A 21,155-nucleotide genomic window follows, 5' to 3' on the forward strand; every position below is an offset into this window, starting at 1 on the left:
ACAATCTGATTTATTTTTGCAACCGGAGGAGTTGCCCCCTGCTGGTCAATAGATAGAATGCAGCTTTTGAGACACTTCTGCATTGGCTTCAGAAAAGGAGGTTGGTGCGTGTATCAAAACAGCAATTTAATTTATTTTTTTTTGACCAATAAACTCAGTTCTATGTTTATGTGAGTGGTTCTTTGGAAGTGACAGTGTCCTGTGAGGACAACAATATTTCACATTTTATCAGCATAAACCTGGATATATTACATACATTATGGGTCAGGATTTTCCCAAGCATGTTTGATTATCCCAAGACACTGAGTTTGACATTTCATAGACAAATCATTTCATTTCATGACTTCTTTTCAGTCGTATAATTTTCAGACGTTATTCCAAAATGAAAGGTGATTTTTATTTTGATGTATTAATGCCATACACTATTTATGAAGATTGTGATACAAAGACCCAGTAGCTATACATAGTGTTTGGGTCTGACTGGGTTTGAGTTTCAACTGTTACTCATCACGTCCACTAGAGAGCAGCAGTTGGCTCTGCTCACAATAATTTGGACGTCAGACAAAGACCAAATTTGAATCTCCACCCTAAACCCTCAAGCCCTGAACCCTCAGGGACTCACTGATGTCAGCTGCTAAGTGGTTGAGTGTGAGAGGCTGTGAGGACTTGAACTGGTGTAAACATGAATGGGACAGCACTTTCCTGCAACATCACAAGACTACATTAAAAAAATATTGTGTACAATTGTGTATTTATTTTATTCTTTTTATTCACTGATTTGAACGTCTTTTTCACAAGATGAGAAGTCATTTTAAATGATCTATTCATAGTTTTTGATCCCTGGTAGTAAATTCACAAGCTACTTTACCCAAAATATAAAGTAATAAGAAGTAGCCCCACCGTAACCAGCGTCAACATAAAAGTAATATATATTTGTAGTCCAATAAATTATATATGTTATTCCTAAAATAGGCAATTCATATTCATATTTTGAAGTTAATACTTTTTGAATGGAAAGATGACATTGCATCATTGCATTTCTTGTCAAAAGTTCAGGCTAATCAAATCTAATCTTATGTTTTTATTACCACGTTCCTGGAACAAAATGTTGCATATTATGATTTTAAATGATGCTATTTTGATTACATATAATAATTACATAAATGTGACTATGTAAATGTATTCATATTCAATATTATGTATTATGTCTCCTCAGGTTAGGAAGACTGACCCTTCTGTGAGGAGTTTACATGTTTCCCCTAGAGCATGGGTTTTCTCTGGCTTTCTCCCACAGCCCAAAGACATGCAACAGGTTAATTGATGACTCTAACTTGCCCCTAAGTGTAAGGTGCAACTGCGGTGCCCTGCGATATAGGCTGGCAACCTGTACAGGCCAAATGTGAGCTTATTGGCTCCAGGGTCTTATGTGTAGTTGTTCTTCTTCCACTTTAGTCTTCTGGAGGTCATTTGGCTTTTCAATTGTATGATTTTCATCACCACCATTCAGTGTTAGTGTCCAAAGTGTAAAAGCCTCATGCAAAACATTTTTTTTAACCTAGAGTGATTAATTCTCCAACATAGCTAAGCAAAATAATGATTTACATGTTGCGAGTAAATGTATCTTGTTATCCGTATGTCATCTTTCCTCACCTCACTGTCAGAACATTTTGCTGCCTGACGACTAACCGCACAGTAGCACGATGAAATTCGACCACATACTTTCCGAAATTGACGGATTTGGAAAATTCCAAATCAAGCTAATCTTGATTCAGATCATCGGTCGTATTTCTCTGCCATGTCACTTCCTGCTGAATAACTTCATGGCAGCTGTTCCCTCTCACCACTGCAACCTCATTGCTCCAGATGATGGAGGCATCTTTGGGAATTTAACCCAGGAACAGAAACTGTCTGTTGGTGTGCCAGCAGTGCAGGATGGGACTCCGAGCTCCTGTCAGATGTTTTTAATGCCCCAATATCAACATTTGTCAGGCTTGAACCGCAGCGAGGATGCAGTTATTGTTCAGTGTCAGAACGGATGGGTGTATGACAACAGCACATTTAAATCTACTTTGGTAACAGAGGTAAGTGTCTTCAATGTACATGACAGTATTCTTTCATGTTGGTTATGTTGTGATCAATATTATGTTCCCCATATTTCTTTTAATCAAATGTTTGTTAGCATCCTTTGTGGTTTAATTTCTTAAAGAAAATGCAAAAAGGGGGGAAAATGTCCACTTCCATTGATAAACAGCTGCAAAATGACTTATGACAATCAGCTGCTTGGACAAATTTCTGTGGCCAAGCATTGCAACCGTGCAGGACAAAGTCACAACTTTTGAAAATATGTGTAGTTGGCATCAAAATCAAGGTTGAGTTTGAAGATGGATGTGGTTTGAGTAACGGCATCAGAAACTAGAGGTGAGGAAGGTACCATTGGAGCTCCTCACACCTCTGGCCCGAGCTGGTATGAGTCCATCGCAAGGGGATCTCTAGTTTAAATGTGTTCATTGCTTTCTTTGCAGTGGGATCTCGTGTGCAGCAGAAAAGGGTTGAACAAGGCAACAGCCACCATTTTCTTCATTGGTGTTATGTGTGGAGCCCCGTTGTTTGGGTTTCTCAGTGACAGGTAAGATTGTTAAAGAAAAGACACATTATGTCCTCTATATTCCTAAAACGTCACTGTATTTTGTGGCTATTGAGAAACTTTTCAAAGTCTGAAATATTAAACTAATATGTATAAATCAGGGGTATCTCAGCATGCATAAGTTATGTAAAAGACAATAATGATAAGAAGAAAATGTTCCTCTTAGCAAACAGAGAGTAATATAGCCTTAATAGAAAAAGAGAGCCCCAATGCAATGAGAGAAACATAAATAAGTCAAATAAACTAAAGTAATGCAATTTAAGACAAAGTGGAGAACCATTTGCAAAGGATGCTCTACCTCATGAATTGAGAATACGATTTAGTTTAACTCTATCTAACATTTTCTTTTCATGTTTTTACAGGTTTGGCCGACGTCCGCTGCTGTTGGTGTCTTATTTGACGACCTTGACGTTTGCAGTCCTGAGTGCATTCTGCCCAACATATGTAACATTTGTCATCTTAAGGTTTTTTACAGGAATGTCACTTGCCGGAATAAGTATCATCTCTATTGCTCTAAGTAAGTAAGCTTCCAAACCTGTAAGATGAGGAAAATACAATATTTTTAGTCGTTATTCACATTTGGTTTAAAGAAACTAAACGTGGAAACATTTTAATCTGACTTTTCATCTGTGCTGATATTCCTCCAGATGTTGAATGGTGTGGTGTTGAACACAGGACCTTTTCTAGTGTAATCACAAGTCTGGATTGGACACTTGGAAGCTTGATTCTGGCTGGAATTGCATACAATGTAAATCATTGGAGGTTGCTCATTGTGGCAGTGACCTCCCCCTTGATACTGTCTGTCATGACTTGGAGGTATTAAAATTTCATATTTTACACTTTGCAGCATAAAAAGCTCAATCCTATCGGAAGACACTCAACTCACCACGCTTGTTGCTTCAGGTGGATTCCAGAGTCTGCGAGATGGCTCCTGGCAAACGGGAAGACAGAAGCTGCTCATCATTATTTAATGGAATGTGCGAAGATGAACAAAAAAACGAAGTTCATGAACACCATCACACAATTGGTAGAGTTTAACATTGGTTTACTGACAATCTCAAAGTAATGGAAGACTATGGTCAAGTGTGGAAAGGTTGCAAATAAACATTTTGCTTTCTAATAGGAATTACTGGAATACACAGAAGGTGAAACTGACAATAAGAAGCACACCATTGTGGATCTTTTCAAAACACCCAAAATTAGGAAAATGTCTATATGCTTGGGAATAGTTTGGTAAGTGGCAATTGCATGAGATGGGTTAAAGGATAGTAATATTTTTTGAAAAATATGCTTGTTTGCTGTCTTTCTGCAGGTCTAGCCAGGCTGGATGTGTCCGCCTGTTTCCAGCATTTATCCTAGGATTTGCTATTTATGGCTAGTCTAGTTGAATGGTATCTAACCCTTGGAGAGAAAGCAAATAAGCATGTTTCCCAAAATGTTGAACTATTTATTAAGATACTAAGGACATTAATCAAATGTTTGTAAATGTTAAATATTGACCATTATCACTCTGTTAATAAATGTATTATGACGTACATGTTAATGGAATACATTTCATATAATATACGATGTGGTATATAATTAAAGGATGATTGATGATACCAAAATATTATGTAATTGTGAGGCTAAAATGACTGCTGTCTGTTTGCAACTAAACTGAAATCAGCCAAAGTCAAAGTCAAAATGATCACGTCTGGACTAAAAGTTTCAATACGTTTTTCCATTATAGGTGTGGAGTTGCATTTACATATTATGGGATAAGTCTGAATATCACCGGGTTTGGACTAAACCCATACCTCTCACAAGTCGTATTTGCAGCCATTGAAATTCCATTGAAGATCTCTGTGTATTTCATCCTGAATAAATTTGGTAGAAGGTTGGGTGAGGCTGGAAGCCTGCTTTTAACCGGCCTATGTCTCTTCATCAACATATTTGTTGCAAAAGGTTGTTTTTATTTAACTCTAATTCAAGAAAAATTGCCAACATATCTTTGCATGTTCTTTATTAAATATCTAAACATCTTCCCTCAGAGAAGTGGGCTATTCGTACTATTGTGGCACTCTTTGGAAAATCCATGTCAGAAGCTTCATTCACAATCATCTTCCTCTACACAACTGAACTCTTTCCTACAGTTTTACGGTTAGTTAACAATACATTTATTTAACCTTTTTTTTCCACCAAAGACAAAGATCTTCTCCTGCTGTGGCCACATGTAACTACAGGTAACCTTTGTGCTTTGCTTCTTCAGACAGAATGGTTTGGGCTTCACTTCGTTTCTGGCACGGCTTGCCGTGTCCATCTCTCCACTCGTCATGCTATTGGAGGACCAATGGCATCTCCTCCCTGCTGTCATTTATTGTACGGTGGCAGTCGGATCCGGTTTAGTGGCTGGGCTCCTGCCTGAAACATTAAACGTCCGACTGCCAGAGAGCATCGAGGATGTTGAGAAACCAAGGTACCAAGGAAAGGAAGATTACAAGCATTTTAATATTCAAGCTACTGTAAATGAATAGCCCCCTCACTGAACTTTCTAAAGAATAATTCATTCGACCCCATGAAAGGAAGTCGGTTATGGGTCATTCTAGAACATTCAAAGTTTACACATCTTTGACAATCAATTGACACGTTTTAATGATTTGCAGGGGTCAAAGAGTGCTGTTCATGTCTCCTGAACTGAAATGACTTTATGATATGACTATTAATTAAGTTCTATCTTTATTGCAGGGGACAATCCATGAGGAACAAGGAGATTCAATAGAAATCACATTATTGATCAGTGATACTCTGCGTGTTCACAGTATATTTGTTATGCTATGTATTAAGTCGGAATAATACTGTGAAAATCCCAATAAACACTAAAACCAATAATCTAACATATCCAAAAGGTGTACTGTCTCAATGATTTTCTGCACAAATGGAACACAAACAATATAGAAGAAGCCAGAAGAAGAAAAAACAAGCATCACAGTAAATGAACACTAGGACAATGTCTGTGGCCAGATTCTAACAACCTGCGCTGAGCAGCTTTGTAGCATTTTTATTGTTACGCTGTCTTGTAAACAACAGAAGTCCCTAAGTTATGGAAACATTCAACGAGACTAAAACCCCTGCAACATGTAACGCGTTCAGCCCTTCAGGTTGTCGCTTTTAAGTGCCGATAGAACAAATAGGTACTGTCATTGTTTCTTTGTCCCTGGTTCATTCACGTGTTAAATGTAGATAGATGTTCATAATTATTAATGTGATTATTTTTTTGCTCAGATTACTTATTTTAGAACCTCCTGCTGAACCCTAAACATCATCTTGTTGTTTGTTGTTGCTGTCCAGCAGTGGCAATAATTCCCGTTGGCAGTATTATATAAACTTCAATCAGGAGAGAAGGATGAAGAAAAAAATATTATTAACACAATATTTTACTGGGCGGGGATGGGGAGGTGTAGTGGCGTACGTAACAGCAACATGAATGTATTATTGGAGAGAAGAGACCCGCTGATCAGAGCAGCTGATATCCTGAATGACAGCTCCAAACAATGAGATCAAAGAAATAAACGCGCGTGAGAGGAATGGTGGACGTATGAGGCTTGTAGTTAGAAGGCAAGTCCAAACTACTGACTCCTGAGATGTTCGTCTTTAAAATCTTTAAAAAATATGTTTCATCGGTTCAGTCCATTGTAGATGCCGTGTATAATTACTCAACCTGAGAAAGACAAACTTTAAAAACAGACGACAACTTGAACACAGCTGTTCGTGGAACTGGTGTGATGATTCACTGACTCACGGCAAGATTGTTTCATATTCCAGTTCGGTTCATTTCACAATGCAATGTAAGATAACTTATTTTTGTTATGTACCACAAAGTACAGTTGTGTAACCATATAGGTGCCTTGCTCACTGTTGTGGAGCAGCAGTTTAACTTTTGACCTGTTGCAGATACCGGCCTGTCTGTCAGTCTGTAATAGGCCCGGGCCCTATTTTACGTACGTGGTTCAACAAAGTCGATCAAATGTCCTATTATCCAGCTTAACCTAACGAGATGATTGACTACATCATATGTCGGTTCCAGGAAGGTTGATCCTCAAATGGTCTCGTTCATTGGAACCAGACGTCAGTCCTCAGGATAATTGCGCATGCCCGCTCCACTTCAGAAGGGAGAAAAGAAGCTCCAGAAGGTGTTGTACATAAATGACTTCTTGTCGGCAGAATCGATTGGGATCGTATGAAGTCATGATGATGTGAGAACGGATCTTGGTGATTTGGAAGAACTCTCTCCCTATGAAACTAATATAAAACTAATATCGCTCCTTCGTCAATGAGAAAGGGAGCTGCTTTTTGGGTGGGAGTGGCCAGCTTATCCAGTGAAATTTCACTAAACTTGCTCCGTACCAGTTTAGGGGATTTTGATGTCTCGCCATAGTGACTGATCTAAACTGGCTTCGTGGAACCTAAAATCCTGATCTACGTCATCTTATCCTGGAAATTATCCAGCTATATGAGTAAACCACGTATGTGGAATAGGTCCCTGTTCGTACTACACGCCATTAGTTTAAATCTCACTGGATTTGTTGTGAACATTTATCTCACACAGTTCAGCTACACCGTGATTGAACTTCCAGGAAAAAATCATTCATCATTCATGAGAATCAGCTTTATTGGCCATGTGTGTTTACACATACTGGTGGTTTTGGCGTACAGTTGTCTGTAGCGCCTACTAGAGGTGAAGAGTTGGAACAGCTTGTGTCCAGGGTGTGACGGGTCTGCAGTGATCTTTCCAGCCCGCTTCCTGACTCTGGAGGTGAACAAGTCCAGGATGGAGGGCAGGCTGGAACCAATAGTTCTCTCTGCAAACCTAACAATCCGTTGTAGTCTTTATTTAAAAAATGTAATAAAATTTATTGATTTCATCTTGAACAAAAGAGGCTGATGGTTGCATTAGGCTGGAACACTTCTGCAACAATAATAGATGATAACAACTTTAGAAAAACCTATAGTTGGATTAGATTTCCTGAGTAAAAAGTAAATAAGTAAAAGATCGAAGTTGTCAATAAAGTTGCTAAAACATATTGGCTGTAATTGTAATGAGAAGTTGGGTTAAAATGAATTTAAAAAATGCATACCATTTTCTCCCTGGAGGCTGTCAGCTTCTTTTCTTCACAAAATATTTGTCTATTATAGAGCTTTCATTTTAAATGTAATCCAAACATTCAATGAGCCCCAGCAGCCAAATTCTTTATTAGGAGCTCTTCCTCACTCTCCAGGTCCTCCTACTCCCATGAATCAATACCAGAGTCACTGATGTGACATAGCAAAGAAAACGGCAAACGCTTGGCCTTACAAGAGCATATGAGTCAATTTGACATGTTAATAACATAATTCAATTATAAATATTAACATAAACCATAAATATGACATGAAGGACTCGAAAGTGACTTGAGAAAGCTCCCCAAGTTATGACAATATCATTATTTTGATCCCCAGCTTGATGCCACACAGATTGGCTGGAAAGCTTACGAACTACGGGATCCACCAGTTGCGCCAAAACCACTGTGAGACAAAGCCTCAGCAAGATATTAACCACATTTCATAAACTGAAAGATGACTTACTTATGGATGAAACAATGCTCTACGTGGCCTTGCTCGGTATGTATTGGCTGCAGCTGCTTGAGTCGAGCCCCTCTGTCAACCAGAACTGTTCAAGTTCCAGGAAGAAAGTTAGGGCATTTTGGCTTTCAGTGGATCTAAACTTACGATACACGAAATGTGTACTAAATGAATTACTAAAAATATTGAACTTAGCTTAATCAAAGTCAAATTTTGCAGAGATACTGATAACCCACAGTGCTATTTTATAGCCACGATATGCATAATTAAAAGGAGGAAATACATTCTGGAATTTGTTTTCTTTTTTTTCTTTACTGTGTTCTATCATCAACCAATGAAACAATAACACATATACTGCTATATTATCCTCTTAACTAGTTCCACAATTATTTTATGTATATTAGACTTTGTGAAATTATTCAAATAGCCTTTGTCGTTGAGAAGATATTCTGTATTTAGTATGGGTATAGAAAACCATTTGGAATTTTTGGGGAAAATGTCTGAGGCTTAACTGGGGTTAAACAACTTGAACTTCTTTGTGTTGCCTTAATGTACTACTGATTCATGGTTACTTACTTCGCTTCACACTCAGACAGAATAAAGATAATGGTTCATTGAGGTAACATATTAACCACTTTTCTCTGGGTAAGAGAAATGCCAAAGGTTGTCAAGTGTAATTTCTACTTCTTTTTAGTGTGAAGGCATGCACGTTTGAGGATTTTTCTTCTCTCAGTTTCAAAGGATTTTACACAGAGAGAGGCCACCATGAAGTTTGAGAACATTTTAGCCGACATTAATGGATTTGGAAGATTTCAGAAAATGATTATTGTGATCAATTTCATGGGCCGCTTCACAATTCCCTGCCACTTTATGCTGAACAACTTTATAGCTGCTGTTCCTTCTCACCACTGCGACATCAGCTCTCTGGATGACAGAGTTTTTTTTAGGAATTTATCCCAGGCCGAAAGGCTTACTGTAAGTATTCCAGTCAAAGAGGATGGGAGACTGAACTCCTGTGAGATGTTTGCAGAGCCTCAATATCACCTGCTGCTCAACTCCTCCAACATGAGTGATCTACACTCAGTGCCATGCCAGAATGGATGGGTGTACGATAACACCACCTTCAAGTCTACTCTGACCTCACAGGTAACCTTTACTTCTTGTCATTTAAAAAAATAAATAATAATCTGACAAAATAAAATGTGCTTGTTCACCATTAGGGAGATGTTACTCATGTCATGAAGTCGCTTTTTTTGTATTTGTTTGTAAAAGTGGGACCTGGTGTGTGATAGAAGAGGGAAAAACAAAGCCACTGCTACCATCTTCTTTGTCGGGGTGATGTTCGGAGCCGTAACCTTTGGAAGTCTGAGTGACAGGTTTTGCAGCTCGGCTCCTTAACATTCAGCTATTAATTTGATTATCAAATGTTTCAACCAATTAGTAAAACTAAAATTTGGAAACTGTCTGACTCTCCGTAGGTTTGGCCGAAGGATCATGCTGCTGGTGTCGAATGTGTCAGGAATGCTCATGGCTGTCGCAAGTGCTTTTTCTACATCCTACGTGATGTTTGCAGTGCTGCGGTTTTGCACTGGGTTTTGCATTACCGGCATCCTCATTGTCTCAACAGTCATTAGTAATAATATATTTAAATTACTGTTTTGCACGTTTTCTGTATCATGTTGAGTTTTCCTCCCTGCAATGTGAGGTGTTTGTTTTATGCAGGTGTGGAGTGGGTGGACATCGAGCACAGGAAACTGGTTGGAGTCATCGACAGCTTATCCTGGACATTTGGGAGTGCAGTTTTTGCAGCTATTGCTTATTTTGTGACTGATTGGCGGTGGCTGATTATTAGCGTTACCTCACCTCTAACCTTGGCCATTATCACTTGGAGGTAGGACTCAATAGCTCAGATCTTTTAGTCAAACAGAAGTCCTCTAACATGAGTCCTGGAGACATAGTGTTTATGTGCCCGACATTTGCCCAGACAGTGTTTCAACTATCAAAAACTATCAAAAGTTTACTTCCGGTTTAAAATCAAAGATCGAGGTTGAGGACAAAATCAAGGGCAGCCACCATTTGAGAGCCTACTAGGATGCAACGGTCTAGACATAAATAATTAAAATATTATAAATTACTATAATCTTACAACCTGGTATCCCTTTCCCCTATTTCCTGCCATGTTTAAGATTTGTTTCATCCATGTCCCGATAGGATTGAATAAAAGAGGAGAGGAACACATTGTTCCTATATTTTTCTAATGGCTGTGCTCTTAAAAGAGTAAATTGTCACCACCATAATTGTTGCTTTCTATAAAGCCCAGATTCTGTATGGGGGCAGGTTGTGGATATCATGGTATTTAGAGTCAATGATACACTTAATTGATTTTTTTTTTTTGCACAGTAGCTTAGTTGTGCCTTAAGACTGCAAATTTCAAAAGTAAAAACAAATCTGAGGATGTGGAGTTAGAAAAAGGTGAGGTCGCCAGACCATTGTAGCCTGCTTCTCGTCTCTGTACACATGCAATGAATCAATGCAACACATGAGATTAAAAATGTTTTCTTTTAACATTAGGTGGATGCCGGAGTCCGCAAGATGGCTCATTGCCAATGGAAAGCTAGAGCAAGCACAGATGTATTTGAAAAAATGTGCCAAGATGAACGGAACAGCGGAACAAATTGACACGCTTAAAACAGAGGTTGGCATATTCCAGATAAAGAGATTGAGCAAAAAGCAACAATGAAGTCTTGGGCCTGTAATCTTCCAGATTACAAGCAGTCAGTTTTCAAATACATTATTACAGATGTTAATCCTTTACATTATGACCACATGGTTAAAAGAGTAATGCTGCTTTGCATTCTTTCAGACACTATCGTCTATTGTTGTGACAGAGAAGAGAGATCGGACTCATTCGTACTTCGATCTGATACGAACACCCAACATGAGGAAACTGGCACTGCGTACTGGGACAGTGTGGTCTGTATTCGCAATGCCATTGTGCTCAATGATTTCAGGTTGTAAAATGTCTTGTGTTTGGATCAATGAATAACAACAATGAAGGTGAATCATTCTTATTGTATCAAAATACAGTAGCACTTTGGTTTCATTAGTGTCCACTCTCTCTTCCGTCAGGTTTTGCGTGGCAACTACATTTTATGGCATCAGCTTCAACATCACCGGCTTTGGGCTCAATATCTACCTCACTCAGTTTGCCTATGCTTTAATCGAGATCCCAGCCAAAGTGGTAGTTTACTATTTACTGGATAAGATAGGCAGGCGAAGCACTGAAGTGGGAAGTCTGCTGATGGCTGGCATCTGTCTTGGAATCAACATTTTCATACCTCAATGTAAGCAGTCATTGATGTCAACAGACTTAGGGCCTACATTTTAGGTATATATTTGTAAATGTTTTAGTAACAGCGATTAGTCATTTTTCACAATGGAAGGATTATATGACTGCAACCACAAAAGCAATACCTTTATCACTGATATCTTAATATCTGTTTCAGATATGTCTCCTGCCAGGACAGTGGTGGCAATCATTGGAAAAGGATTTTCTTCAGCATCCTTTACAACTATTGTACTGTACAGCTCTGAGCTTTATCCCACTGTAATAAGGTAACTATATCAACACTGCAGGACATTGCTATGACATAAATATGCTTTTTATTCTACCTAAAAGTAATTCAAGCGTAATTTAGAGCCCTAAAGTGTGCGTCCTCTGTGTTGTTTTAGGCAGAATGGTATGGGTTACAACTCCTTCATGGCTCGAGTCGGTGTATCTGTGACTCCTTTGATTCTCTTACTGGACGAGGTGTGGAAGGACCTGCCCCAGGTCGTCCTGTGCTCTGTGGCTGTACTGGGGGGAATAGTTGCAAGAATGCTTTCAGAGACACGCAACCAATGCCTGCCAGAGACCATAGAGGATATTGAACAGCAGCGATAGTGTCTCTGGTGTCAGAGCATATTCAGTCAAGCTGTTTTAATTTTAAAAAGAAGAGATGTCCTACATACAACTTCATGTTCTGTTTATTCTTGAAGTAGTATTTTCTTCAGTTTTTCATTGATATTACTTGGTTCAAAGTATATTTGGGAAGGTCTGTGCTCTTTTAACACTTACATTTGTAGTAGTAATGTTGACATGAAATAAAAAAGCATCTTAGGTGGTATAACGTAGTGGTTTCCATTCTTTTTTGTTCATGTTGATTTATAACAAAGTTATGCTCCACAAGTTACTTACTGAGCAGTGAAGAATGATGTTCCTTTCTCAGATTGTTTCATTTGAAAAGTTTTTTCTTTGAACAAATAAAAAAACTCAAAAAAGCAGTGTTTTAAAAAGGCAAGATTTGCAAAAAAAAGAAAGATCTGACATTAAAGTGTTATTTCTTTCCGTCTTGTTATTCATCTCTAAGTTTTTATCTTGTGATCGCTCCGACTCTCAAGGTCGATATCCCTGTGATAAGAATGAAAAGTGCTTAGGAACTAATTCCTTTTCCTTAACCAGATTAGATTATTATACATGTGCAGTGCATCATTATCACATTAGGTAATTCAACACATTTTTCTTGAACTGTTATAAAGTGGCTAAGAACTTTGAAAAAGCCCATATGTATAGTATACATTTAGTAAAGTAGATATTATGCTAATTTCCAGGGTTTGTGCTTGTATTTTGGGTTTCTACTAGAACATGTTTACTCTTAAATGTTGCTTAACACGTTTATTTTTTATCATGCTGCATGTCTGGATATATAGCACATTTCAATGGAATTGCGTTTCCAGGCATCAGCTTGGGCATGTTTACTTCCGGTCAGCTCTCACATACACTGCAACATGAAATACACTGTGACACATTAAGAACGTTTACAAGGAATACTGTGAAATGATTTTTTGTAGTTGTGACACCTCAACTGTACAGAAATCCTGGCGGTCCATTTGAAGGCAGTTTGTGAATAAGTGCCAATTGTATATCTCCATGGATTCAGGTTTTCAATACTTTCACAACATTTATATAGCACTTTACAATTAAAAGAAAATGTGAAAAATATGACACCGTTAAGATATTAAACATACTGAAATTGTAGTATTGTGTAACAGTGGTGGTACTATACCCCGTGTTTTGAATGATTATAAACTACTCTGAGGAACTGTTAAAATGTGTCTGTCATGCAAATTTCAACAAATCCGACTAAATACTCCTCTAGGGACAACACTACCTCTAGAATAACAGGCGTTACCAATAAATATGTACACATAAATTAAATCAAAGCTCCTTTATTAAAGAAACAAAGCAAGCACACATCTTTTTTATGACTCCGCAATCCCCTAAAGAAAAGTCAACCACATCTAAATGACATGTTTCTGAAACTCCTTTTGAAAATCTTTACAGTCAAGTCTACTATTTGCTGCTGATATTCCATCTGACAATACATTTAGTTACAGAATTAACATCAATGGGAAAAACAAAACAAAAAGCAAACAAAATATAAAAATCTAAATGTCCAATTTTAAACATTAAGATACAATGATAGAGAAAGGTCTAAAACTAAAGTACCAAGTTGTTTCCAGGACACTTCTTGGCTATTGTTCAGTACTGGGAATATTCCTTGCTCTCTAGTTTGGCAACAATCCGCTCCAGCTGTCTTTTTGCCTCACATTGTGGGAAGTTACTCATTTCATAGTACTGGGGTGCAATCTTCACAAGCCTGTAAAAGAAGAGAAAAGACCATGAATAAATCTGTCGGGGGAGATCATGTACAATCAAAGCTCAGGGCAGTGTCGTGCAAAACATGCTTGTTCGGAACGGACCAAATGCTTGGCCCCTGGTGTTTCGAGAACCACTCATACGTCCACTCAACATACAAACAACTTTCCACTTGAAACCGTGCTTCTGTGGGTCTTCAGCAATACACCAGCCATGATAACCCAAGTTGCTGTTACTCAGAACTAAGACGCTGTAGACATCTTAACGCTGATTGCCGCCTCCCCCCCAAAAAAAACTCTTCAGATCTACACGAATCATGTGAATGACATATTTTGAATTCAAAGCGACAAGTTTGCAGGTATGGTGTCACGTGTCTAAATTGCACAAAATCTGACAATGCACATCCTCTAGTCTCCTACAATCTAACAGCAAAGTTTAAAGTGGATCGGATGAATGGTTATCAAAATAAGCATAGCACATACCATACATACAGACAAAGATTCCTTGCTTTGCTTGATGAACCTGTATTACAAAAAGTTAAAATCTTTGCACACATACCACTCTGGTTTGATGTCTGTGCACGTGCGGATGTAGTTTTTGGTGGTGAGGACAAATTCATTATAGAGCACCCACTCGGGCTTGTGGTCCAGGACTGTAGATGGGTGCAGTTGGACCACTTGGTTGTCTTTGACTGTGAGGTAATGACCTGTGCGCTCCAAGTGAGCCACCTGGAGGATTACAAAGAATATATATTACTAAAATGTAGATTTCCACAGGCATAGAGGGACACAAACGTCTACTTACATCCTGCAAAACCCATAATGAATGACATCTTTAGATCAGTTCACCAAAGAACTATTTAAACATTTGCTAATCTGTATTTACCTGCATGAAGAAGCCGGTGCAGAGTGCTCTGCGGATGTTGGTGTAGTAATCTCTGCTGGTGAACTCTGTGCTACGGCGGGGAAGGTTGAAGCGGTCCATGATCCTGGATAGCTGCTGCCGCACGTTGTCAGCAGACATTAGTGAACGGTAGTTGACAAAATTGTCATAAGCCCACTGGTTAGCCTCGTGGTCTGGAAAAAGTACGAACATAATTTAGACTTTTGGTTAAAAAGTGGCGCTCCTTGTTTTTCATCTTCATCTCATTTCAATACACTATCATTACACAATGGTCATTTGGAAAGAAGCTAAGTGGTGAGCGGGAGGGTGTGAATGAAATGGTAGACAACCATTGCTTTGTTTCATGCATGTGGTATAACAGCATATATATACACAGTATCCACAGCCCTAGATTGTATATTTTTACTTTTTGAATGACAATTACAGACTACAGGTGTGTCACGGCCTTAAGAATGTATGTATGAGCATGATTTTGTGACACCACAACAAGTTTTGAAGTCCACGGTACAACTCAGACAAGCGTGATGTTAAAATCCTAAACTTCCAATGTATATCTATGTGAGAATAGAGAGATCTAAAGTCCAGCATTTAAATGTTTTCTGAAAACTATAATTGACAGCATGAGAAATTATTTCAACTGTTTCAAAGTCAGTGTAAACAGTCAAAAAGTTAAAATTTTTGCTATTGTCAATGGTTATTTTGCATACAAATAAATGATGATATTTCTAATAAAACATGGCTTATCCATGGCTTATTTTGGACGCATATCCAATTTTTAAGTCTGATCTTTTAAACGGCTTACTTTGTTTGAAGGCGTGGTAAACGTTGAGCAGCGTCAAGTGGTCTCCGTCGATGTGAGCAAACCTCATCTTGGACTCGTCTGCCGCCTTCTTAGCCTCCGTGGGGCGGACAAAACACTGTGGGACTAAACAAGGTTGGTATGGGCCCCAACAAAGCCACCCATAGGGATGAGTCAAATATTCAGAGAAAAATGGAGCAAAGCCTATGATGCTAGGGCACTTGACACTGCGTTGGGACAGGGCAGGACCACAAGCTCTATCAAAGGGGGCTGCAGTCTTTTCTCATGGTCATTCCCAACTGTAATGGCTATTAGCTCGTAGAGAGGGGGTCATTTAACCACATCTGTAAAACAAGAGTTTCCACACAACTACAAAGTGTTAGGGACACCAGCAATGTTTTTACTTTTCAAGATTCAGAAATTTTGCTTTTCAGTATAAAGAGATAAGGCATAGGCCTCTAAAAGAGCAGATCATTAGACATAACAATTATAGGTACAATTCACAAACCATTCTTTAACTGAAAAGAAAATTCAGATTTACGAATGAATATGAAAAACATTTAGTGGTGCCTGCCCTATCCATGTGCTTTGATGATGAAACACGGGAAAAAAACTGGATTATTAGAAAATTAAAACAGAGCTTTAAAATGTTTATCCAGAGTGAAAAAAGGCTTTTTAATGATGACATAAGTGTTCATGTTGGGTCTCCATGGCTAGAAAAAAAAATGTCATGCAGATTATGTTCTTCAAATAATAAGGATTATCGGGATTACAATGTGATCCCTACAAAGCATTGTTTAGAACTAAATAAAATTATTTGTTTAAAATTTTGGTCTGCAACTCACAGTGTGCTTAAAATTTGTTACTTTCCCAGTTGATGTTGCCAACCAGTTTAAACTGAAATAATTCTTGGAATTAAATTGAGTTGATTTGTTTTTACTAACATCCTACTACGGAAACACAAACAAGACGTTCATGGGAATTAAAATGTAAAAATAAACGTAATACTAAATTAACACACATAGTATCTATGAATAATAGTCCTGCCACCACTTTTTTTTTTAAACTACCAGTGAGTAGTATTGTGATTAAACCCAAGAGATTTGGCCATGTGAAGGCAAGGAAGATGTCAGCCCAGTCCTGGGCATTACCTGACAGCATGGCAGTAATGGAAAGGATCTCATTCGAACAGTTAAACTCGCAGCTGGCAATGACCATTTTAGCCAGCTGGGGGTCCAAAGGAAACTCTGCCATCATGGAGCCCAGCTCCGTCAGGTCACCATCATCATTGAGAGCTGCAAGATAATTTAGCAGTTCGAGGGCCCTCATCAGTGTCTCAGGAGCTGCAGAAAGGGAAGAAAGCGATAGAAAAGTCAGAGACTTGTGCTCACGTGGAGATTAATAAAAATGTTTTATCAACTAATAAAGACCAACTGACCTGGTGGATCCATGAAGTCAAAGTGCACAAGGTCATCAATACCCAACTTTTTCAGCTGGAGCACAACAGATCCCAAGTTGGATCGTAGAATCTCCGGGTATGTGTTATCCTGGAGTGGGGGTGTATACAATGTTAATAAACAACAAAAAATGTCATGAATGTGCATAAGATGCATGTATTCATTCTTAAAACGACCTGAACTAAGTGAGTCTGTAACTGTCACTTACCTGCATCTCTGTTTTGTAGGCCTTCTCTGTGTAGAGGCGGAAACATTTCCCTGGACGTGTTCTGCCGGCTCGACCTGCCCTCTGCTGGGCAGAAGCTTTACTGATGGCCGTGACGAGCAAAGACTCAACTCTGATACGGGGATTGTAAACCTGGACACACACATTTTAAGGCATATTAAATTAAAGTAGTTGCCTTGAGATATCGAGGAACCACTAAACCCAAATAAAAACAGTCTGTGTCTGCCTACTAGTATCATACAAAATGTTATGTTGTACCACATTACAAACAGGATTAAATGCACCAAAGATCCAGTGGGGTGAGTTACACTAAGCCCACCTTTTGCTTGGCAAATCCAGGATCGATGACAAACACCACACCATCAATTGTCAGTGAGGTCTCTGCGATATTTGTCGAAACCACAACCTGTGGATGAAGCAAAGGGCTCTCAGATATTAATTATCAAATTCTGCTAAGTAAGAACAAATGGACACATAAAGTAAAGCCACCCATGGAGTAAAATTGCATAAATTAATCTGTTTCACCACCCACTTTAAATGTAAATGTATCTCTTCTATTAGTTAAAATGTACCTTTCTTCCTATAGCCCCATTAGGCTTTCTTGGAGGCGGCGGCTCAAAGATTCTTTGCTGCTGCTGTGGTGGCAGTGTGGAATACAGTGGAATGATTTTGATGTCTCCGACATCAGGTCCAAGGTCATCGACCTCACGCTTAATCCGCTTGCAGGCCTCATCAATTTCCTGAAGGAAAAATTAGATTCAGCTTTGTGTGTTTAGGAAAAGGAACAATGCGTGTATAAAAGAGAATCAAAATGGACTGGAGTAATGCAAGTGTCACAAGTCTTACCTCTTGGCCAGTGAGAAAGAGAAGACAGTCACCTTCCTCTTCCTCACACATATGAATCTGGATCACAGTCCGAATCGCTGCCTCAAGGTAATCTCGCTCTGGTTCGGGAGTGTAGAAAATCTCTACAGGGTGTGTACGCCCAGGGATAGTCAGGAGAGGACAGTTGTCAAAGTACACCTGGAACTTTCCGGCATCTAGCGTTGCACTCATGACGATCACCTGTGTATGATGGAAAAACTTTATTGTAAATATTGTTTTTTACAACTTGTATTTGTTATATTTTGACGCCAATACGTCAGAGGCTAAAAGGTTTGATTAGTGCCTGCAGATCCACACCACCTTTAATCATATCAGTAAATAAAACAGACTTGGTAGATATTTTTTACGAGATTTGTTGATCAAGAATATGCACATTTCTAAAGTTCTTATTTATAGAAGATGTTTCTTTTTTTAACGAAGTCCTGCCTTTCTGCAAATCTGTGTAAACTGCCTCACTGTCCCCAGTCTGAGCTGTTCAGCATTTGTTTTATATTGTATTTATTATACACCTTCTCTTGAACAGTGATCAAGTGTCTAAATCTAAAAAATGGTAATGTGATTGACTTGGCACAATTGCTGATTAATTTATTGTGCCTACCATGGACTTACATCCCAGTCCTCTTTAATATTTCCATTTCATTACATCAGAAAGTGCCAGAGTTAGCTCTTTGTATGGTACAGCCCTTTAATTCACAAATGTAAACCCATGGGGGGGCTAGCGACCATACTTTGGGCCTGTGTTTTGCACAAAGATGCATCTTCTTATTGGCTTACCAATTTAGTAAAGCACCTTGGTGTAGAAAATAAGGCATGATTATGCCTTATTTTCATTAATTAAAAGTGAGCTATTACCTTTAGATCGGGTCTTTGACGCACCACCTCCTTGAGTACTCCCATTAGGATATCTGTGGCCAGAGTTCTCTCGTGGGCCTCGTCCAGAATGATTACGCCATATCTCTCCAGTAATGGGTCATTCATAGCCTCTCTTAGTAACATACCATCTGTCATGTACCTAAAGAAATTACAGGCATGCTTTTTTAGATTGAGACGTTCTGGATCAAAACAACTGAGACTGGTTGCTTTGCGCTTTTAAAAGACCTAAATCCCTTACTTGAGTATAGTCTTAGCAGAGCTGCAGTCCTCAAATCGAATAGAGTAGCCGACTTCCTGTCCAAGCATGATATCCATTTCGTCTGCCACTCTTTGAGCCACACTCATAGCCGCCACTCTCCTGGGCTGAGTACAAGCTACCGCCCGCTTAGGCCCAGGCAAGCCCTTCACCATGTCAACACACCACTGTGGGATCTAAAGATTGAAAAGTTGCAATAAATTCAGACTGAAAAGAAAACACATGTTTAAGCAACATTGAGACATCATACTGGTTATGCTGGTACATATGGTACTGGCTGATTTATTTCATATCAGACCTGTGTTGTCTTTCCAGAGCCAGTTTCTCCAACAAGGACAAAGCTCTGATGACTTGTGATGATGTCGCTGAATTTTTCCTTGTACTCCCACACTGGAAGCTGTAACCTTTTCTTCAGAATCTCGTAGAAGCGTGGTGTGTGTGGCAGGTTGGTGAATGGGTTGATCTGCTGTTGCATAGCCAACTGCTTGATGGGGTTTAAGCATGGCACGGGTGCCGTGCTGATAGCCGGGAGACTAGAGGGCTTTTGGTCTCTGTCCCGGTCTCTATCTCGATCTCTATCTCGATCCCTGTCCCTGGAGCGGTCCTCACGATCTCTGTCACGGTCACGGTCTCTCCTGAAAACATCGGGGCAGGGTATGATGATTAAAAATACTCCAAAGTAAAATAAATAATTAAAAAGCTACCTTGCAATTTCCTGACTATACTGCTGTCAGCAATTGCAAAGGATACGTATTCATTTAGCTGTGTTTATATGACATGATATGAACAGCAGAGATGGTGAACGTTTAACTCTGAAGTTGTTGTAACACAATCCCAACAGTACATCTTAGCCCTTCAGAATAACGAATAACAGTATCTTTGAAGCAGTTGCCAATAAAGTTGAACAGCATAACCTTCACATAACGTAGGTGTAACTTTACTGTACGTGAGGGAAATTAGTAAATGAATGACTTGGCCTAGCTACCCTTAAATAATAGAGGTTGGGCTCTGGGTAAGAAAAGACCAATAACTTTCGGTTAGCAGATATGCTAACACATAAGAGTATGGTTTGTTGTTCTTAAGGGAATCATTTCTTACAGTATATTAGGTTATTAGTCCAAGAACCAAACCAGTCTGCTAACGTTAAATATATTTAAGCTGGCAAAGGTTGTCAGCAACCCTCTAAGTGAGCACTTAAGCCACAAACACACACGTGCATCAATGGTGATGGTTACGTTTGAGCACTACCGCCGTACTTATTAGCTCACCTGCATAAAGTTATTACACAATGGAGCAAGACGCAGTGCATTTATAACTCTGTATCTGAAGAACATTCAGAATGGCAAAGACCAGAGCTAAAATGAATACGAGCTGTGGCTATATTGTATCGGTTTTCGTTATAAACCAATGGTGGCTATTAGCCAAACCAACAAGCCTTAGCTAATAGTTAGCTAGCTTGTACATAACTTGTTAAAGCGGATACGTTAACCGTGGAGCTCCACGTACCCTTCAGACCTCTTCTTCGTGGAGGAGTAGTCATCGCCCAAATCCAGGCGATGTCTTTTGGACATCTTTAGCAAATTATTTGTTTATTTTTAAATGTATTAACGGTGACAGAATTCTAATGGGCAAACGGTAGGCAAGCTACCCAAAAGCTAACTTATTCTTCTTCTTCTCTAGGTCTCAACGGGTGTTGCATCTTCAGCGTCGCACTACTGCCACCTTTTGGAGACTGTTAACTCCTACAGTGTCCGGGATGGGTCCCGTCCCATTCGCCTTAAACTGACAAAAAGTTAGGGGTTAAGGTTAGGTTTAT

At 39.1% G+C, this 21,155-nt stretch overlaps 3 protein-coding genes across 3 annotated transcripts; 2 read left to right on the forward strand and 1 right to left on the reverse strand.

Annotated features, from left to right (window-relative positions):
- The first annotated feature begins 1,700 nt into the window (after positions 1-1,700).
- LOC137793218 (solute carrier family 22 member 7-like) lies at positions 1,701-5,402 on the forward strand. The gene is made up of 10 exons (XM_068589241.1): positions 1,701-2,081; positions 2,523-2,626; positions 3,007-3,161; positions 3,292-3,460; positions 3,548-3,671; positions 3,768-3,877; positions 4,374-4,588; positions 4,675-4,783; positions 4,893-5,099; positions 5,369-5,402. Exons 1-10 carry the CDS (start codon positions 1,701-1,703, stop codon positions 5,400-5,402), a joined length of 1,608 nt encoding a protein of 535 aa, XP_068445342.1.
- Positions 5,403-9,007: 3,605 nt separating this feature from the next.
- Positions 9,008-12,185, forward strand: LOC137793328 (solute carrier family 22 member 7-like). The gene is made up of 9 exons (XM_068589419.1): positions 9,008-9,388; positions 9,515-9,618; positions 9,721-9,875; positions 9,965-10,133; positions 10,814-10,937; positions 11,106-11,215; positions 11,372-11,586; positions 11,749-11,857; positions 11,975-12,185. The coding sequence occupies exons 1-9, from the start codon at positions 9,008-9,010 to the stop codon at positions 12,183-12,185; spliced, it is 1,578 nt and encodes a 525-aa protein (XP_068445520.1).
- A 1,309-nt stretch (positions 12,186-13,494) lies between these two features.
- Positions 13,495-21,005, reverse strand: LOC137792959 (ATP-dependent RNA helicase DHX15). The gene is made up of 14 exons (XM_068588807.1): positions 20,846-21,005; positions 19,638-19,974; positions 19,322-19,515; positions 19,063-19,222; positions 18,172-18,390; positions 17,898-18,065; positions 17,645-17,731; positions 17,308-17,457; positions 17,081-17,189; positions 16,794-16,985; positions 15,646-15,768; positions 14,826-15,016; positions 14,499-14,668; positions 13,495-13,941 (listed from the first exon to the last, which is right to left on the reverse strand). Exons 1-14 carry the CDS (start codon positions 20,908-20,910, stop codon positions 13,824-13,826), a joined length of 2,283 nt encoding a protein of 760 aa, XP_068444908.1. The 5' UTR covers positions 20,911-21,005; the 3' UTR covers positions 13,495-13,823.
- Positions 21,006-21,155: the final 150 nt, after the last annotated feature.

This window comes from Clinocottus analis, unplaced genomic scaffold (genome assembly GCF_023055335.1).
Source record: "Clinocottus analis isolate CAN_PGR_092001 unplaced genomic scaffold, fCliAna1.0.p SCAF_22, whole genome shotgun sequence".
Taxonomy (NCBI): domain Eukaryota; kingdom Metazoa; phylum Chordata; class Actinopteri; order Perciformes; family Cottidae; genus Clinocottus; species Clinocottus analis.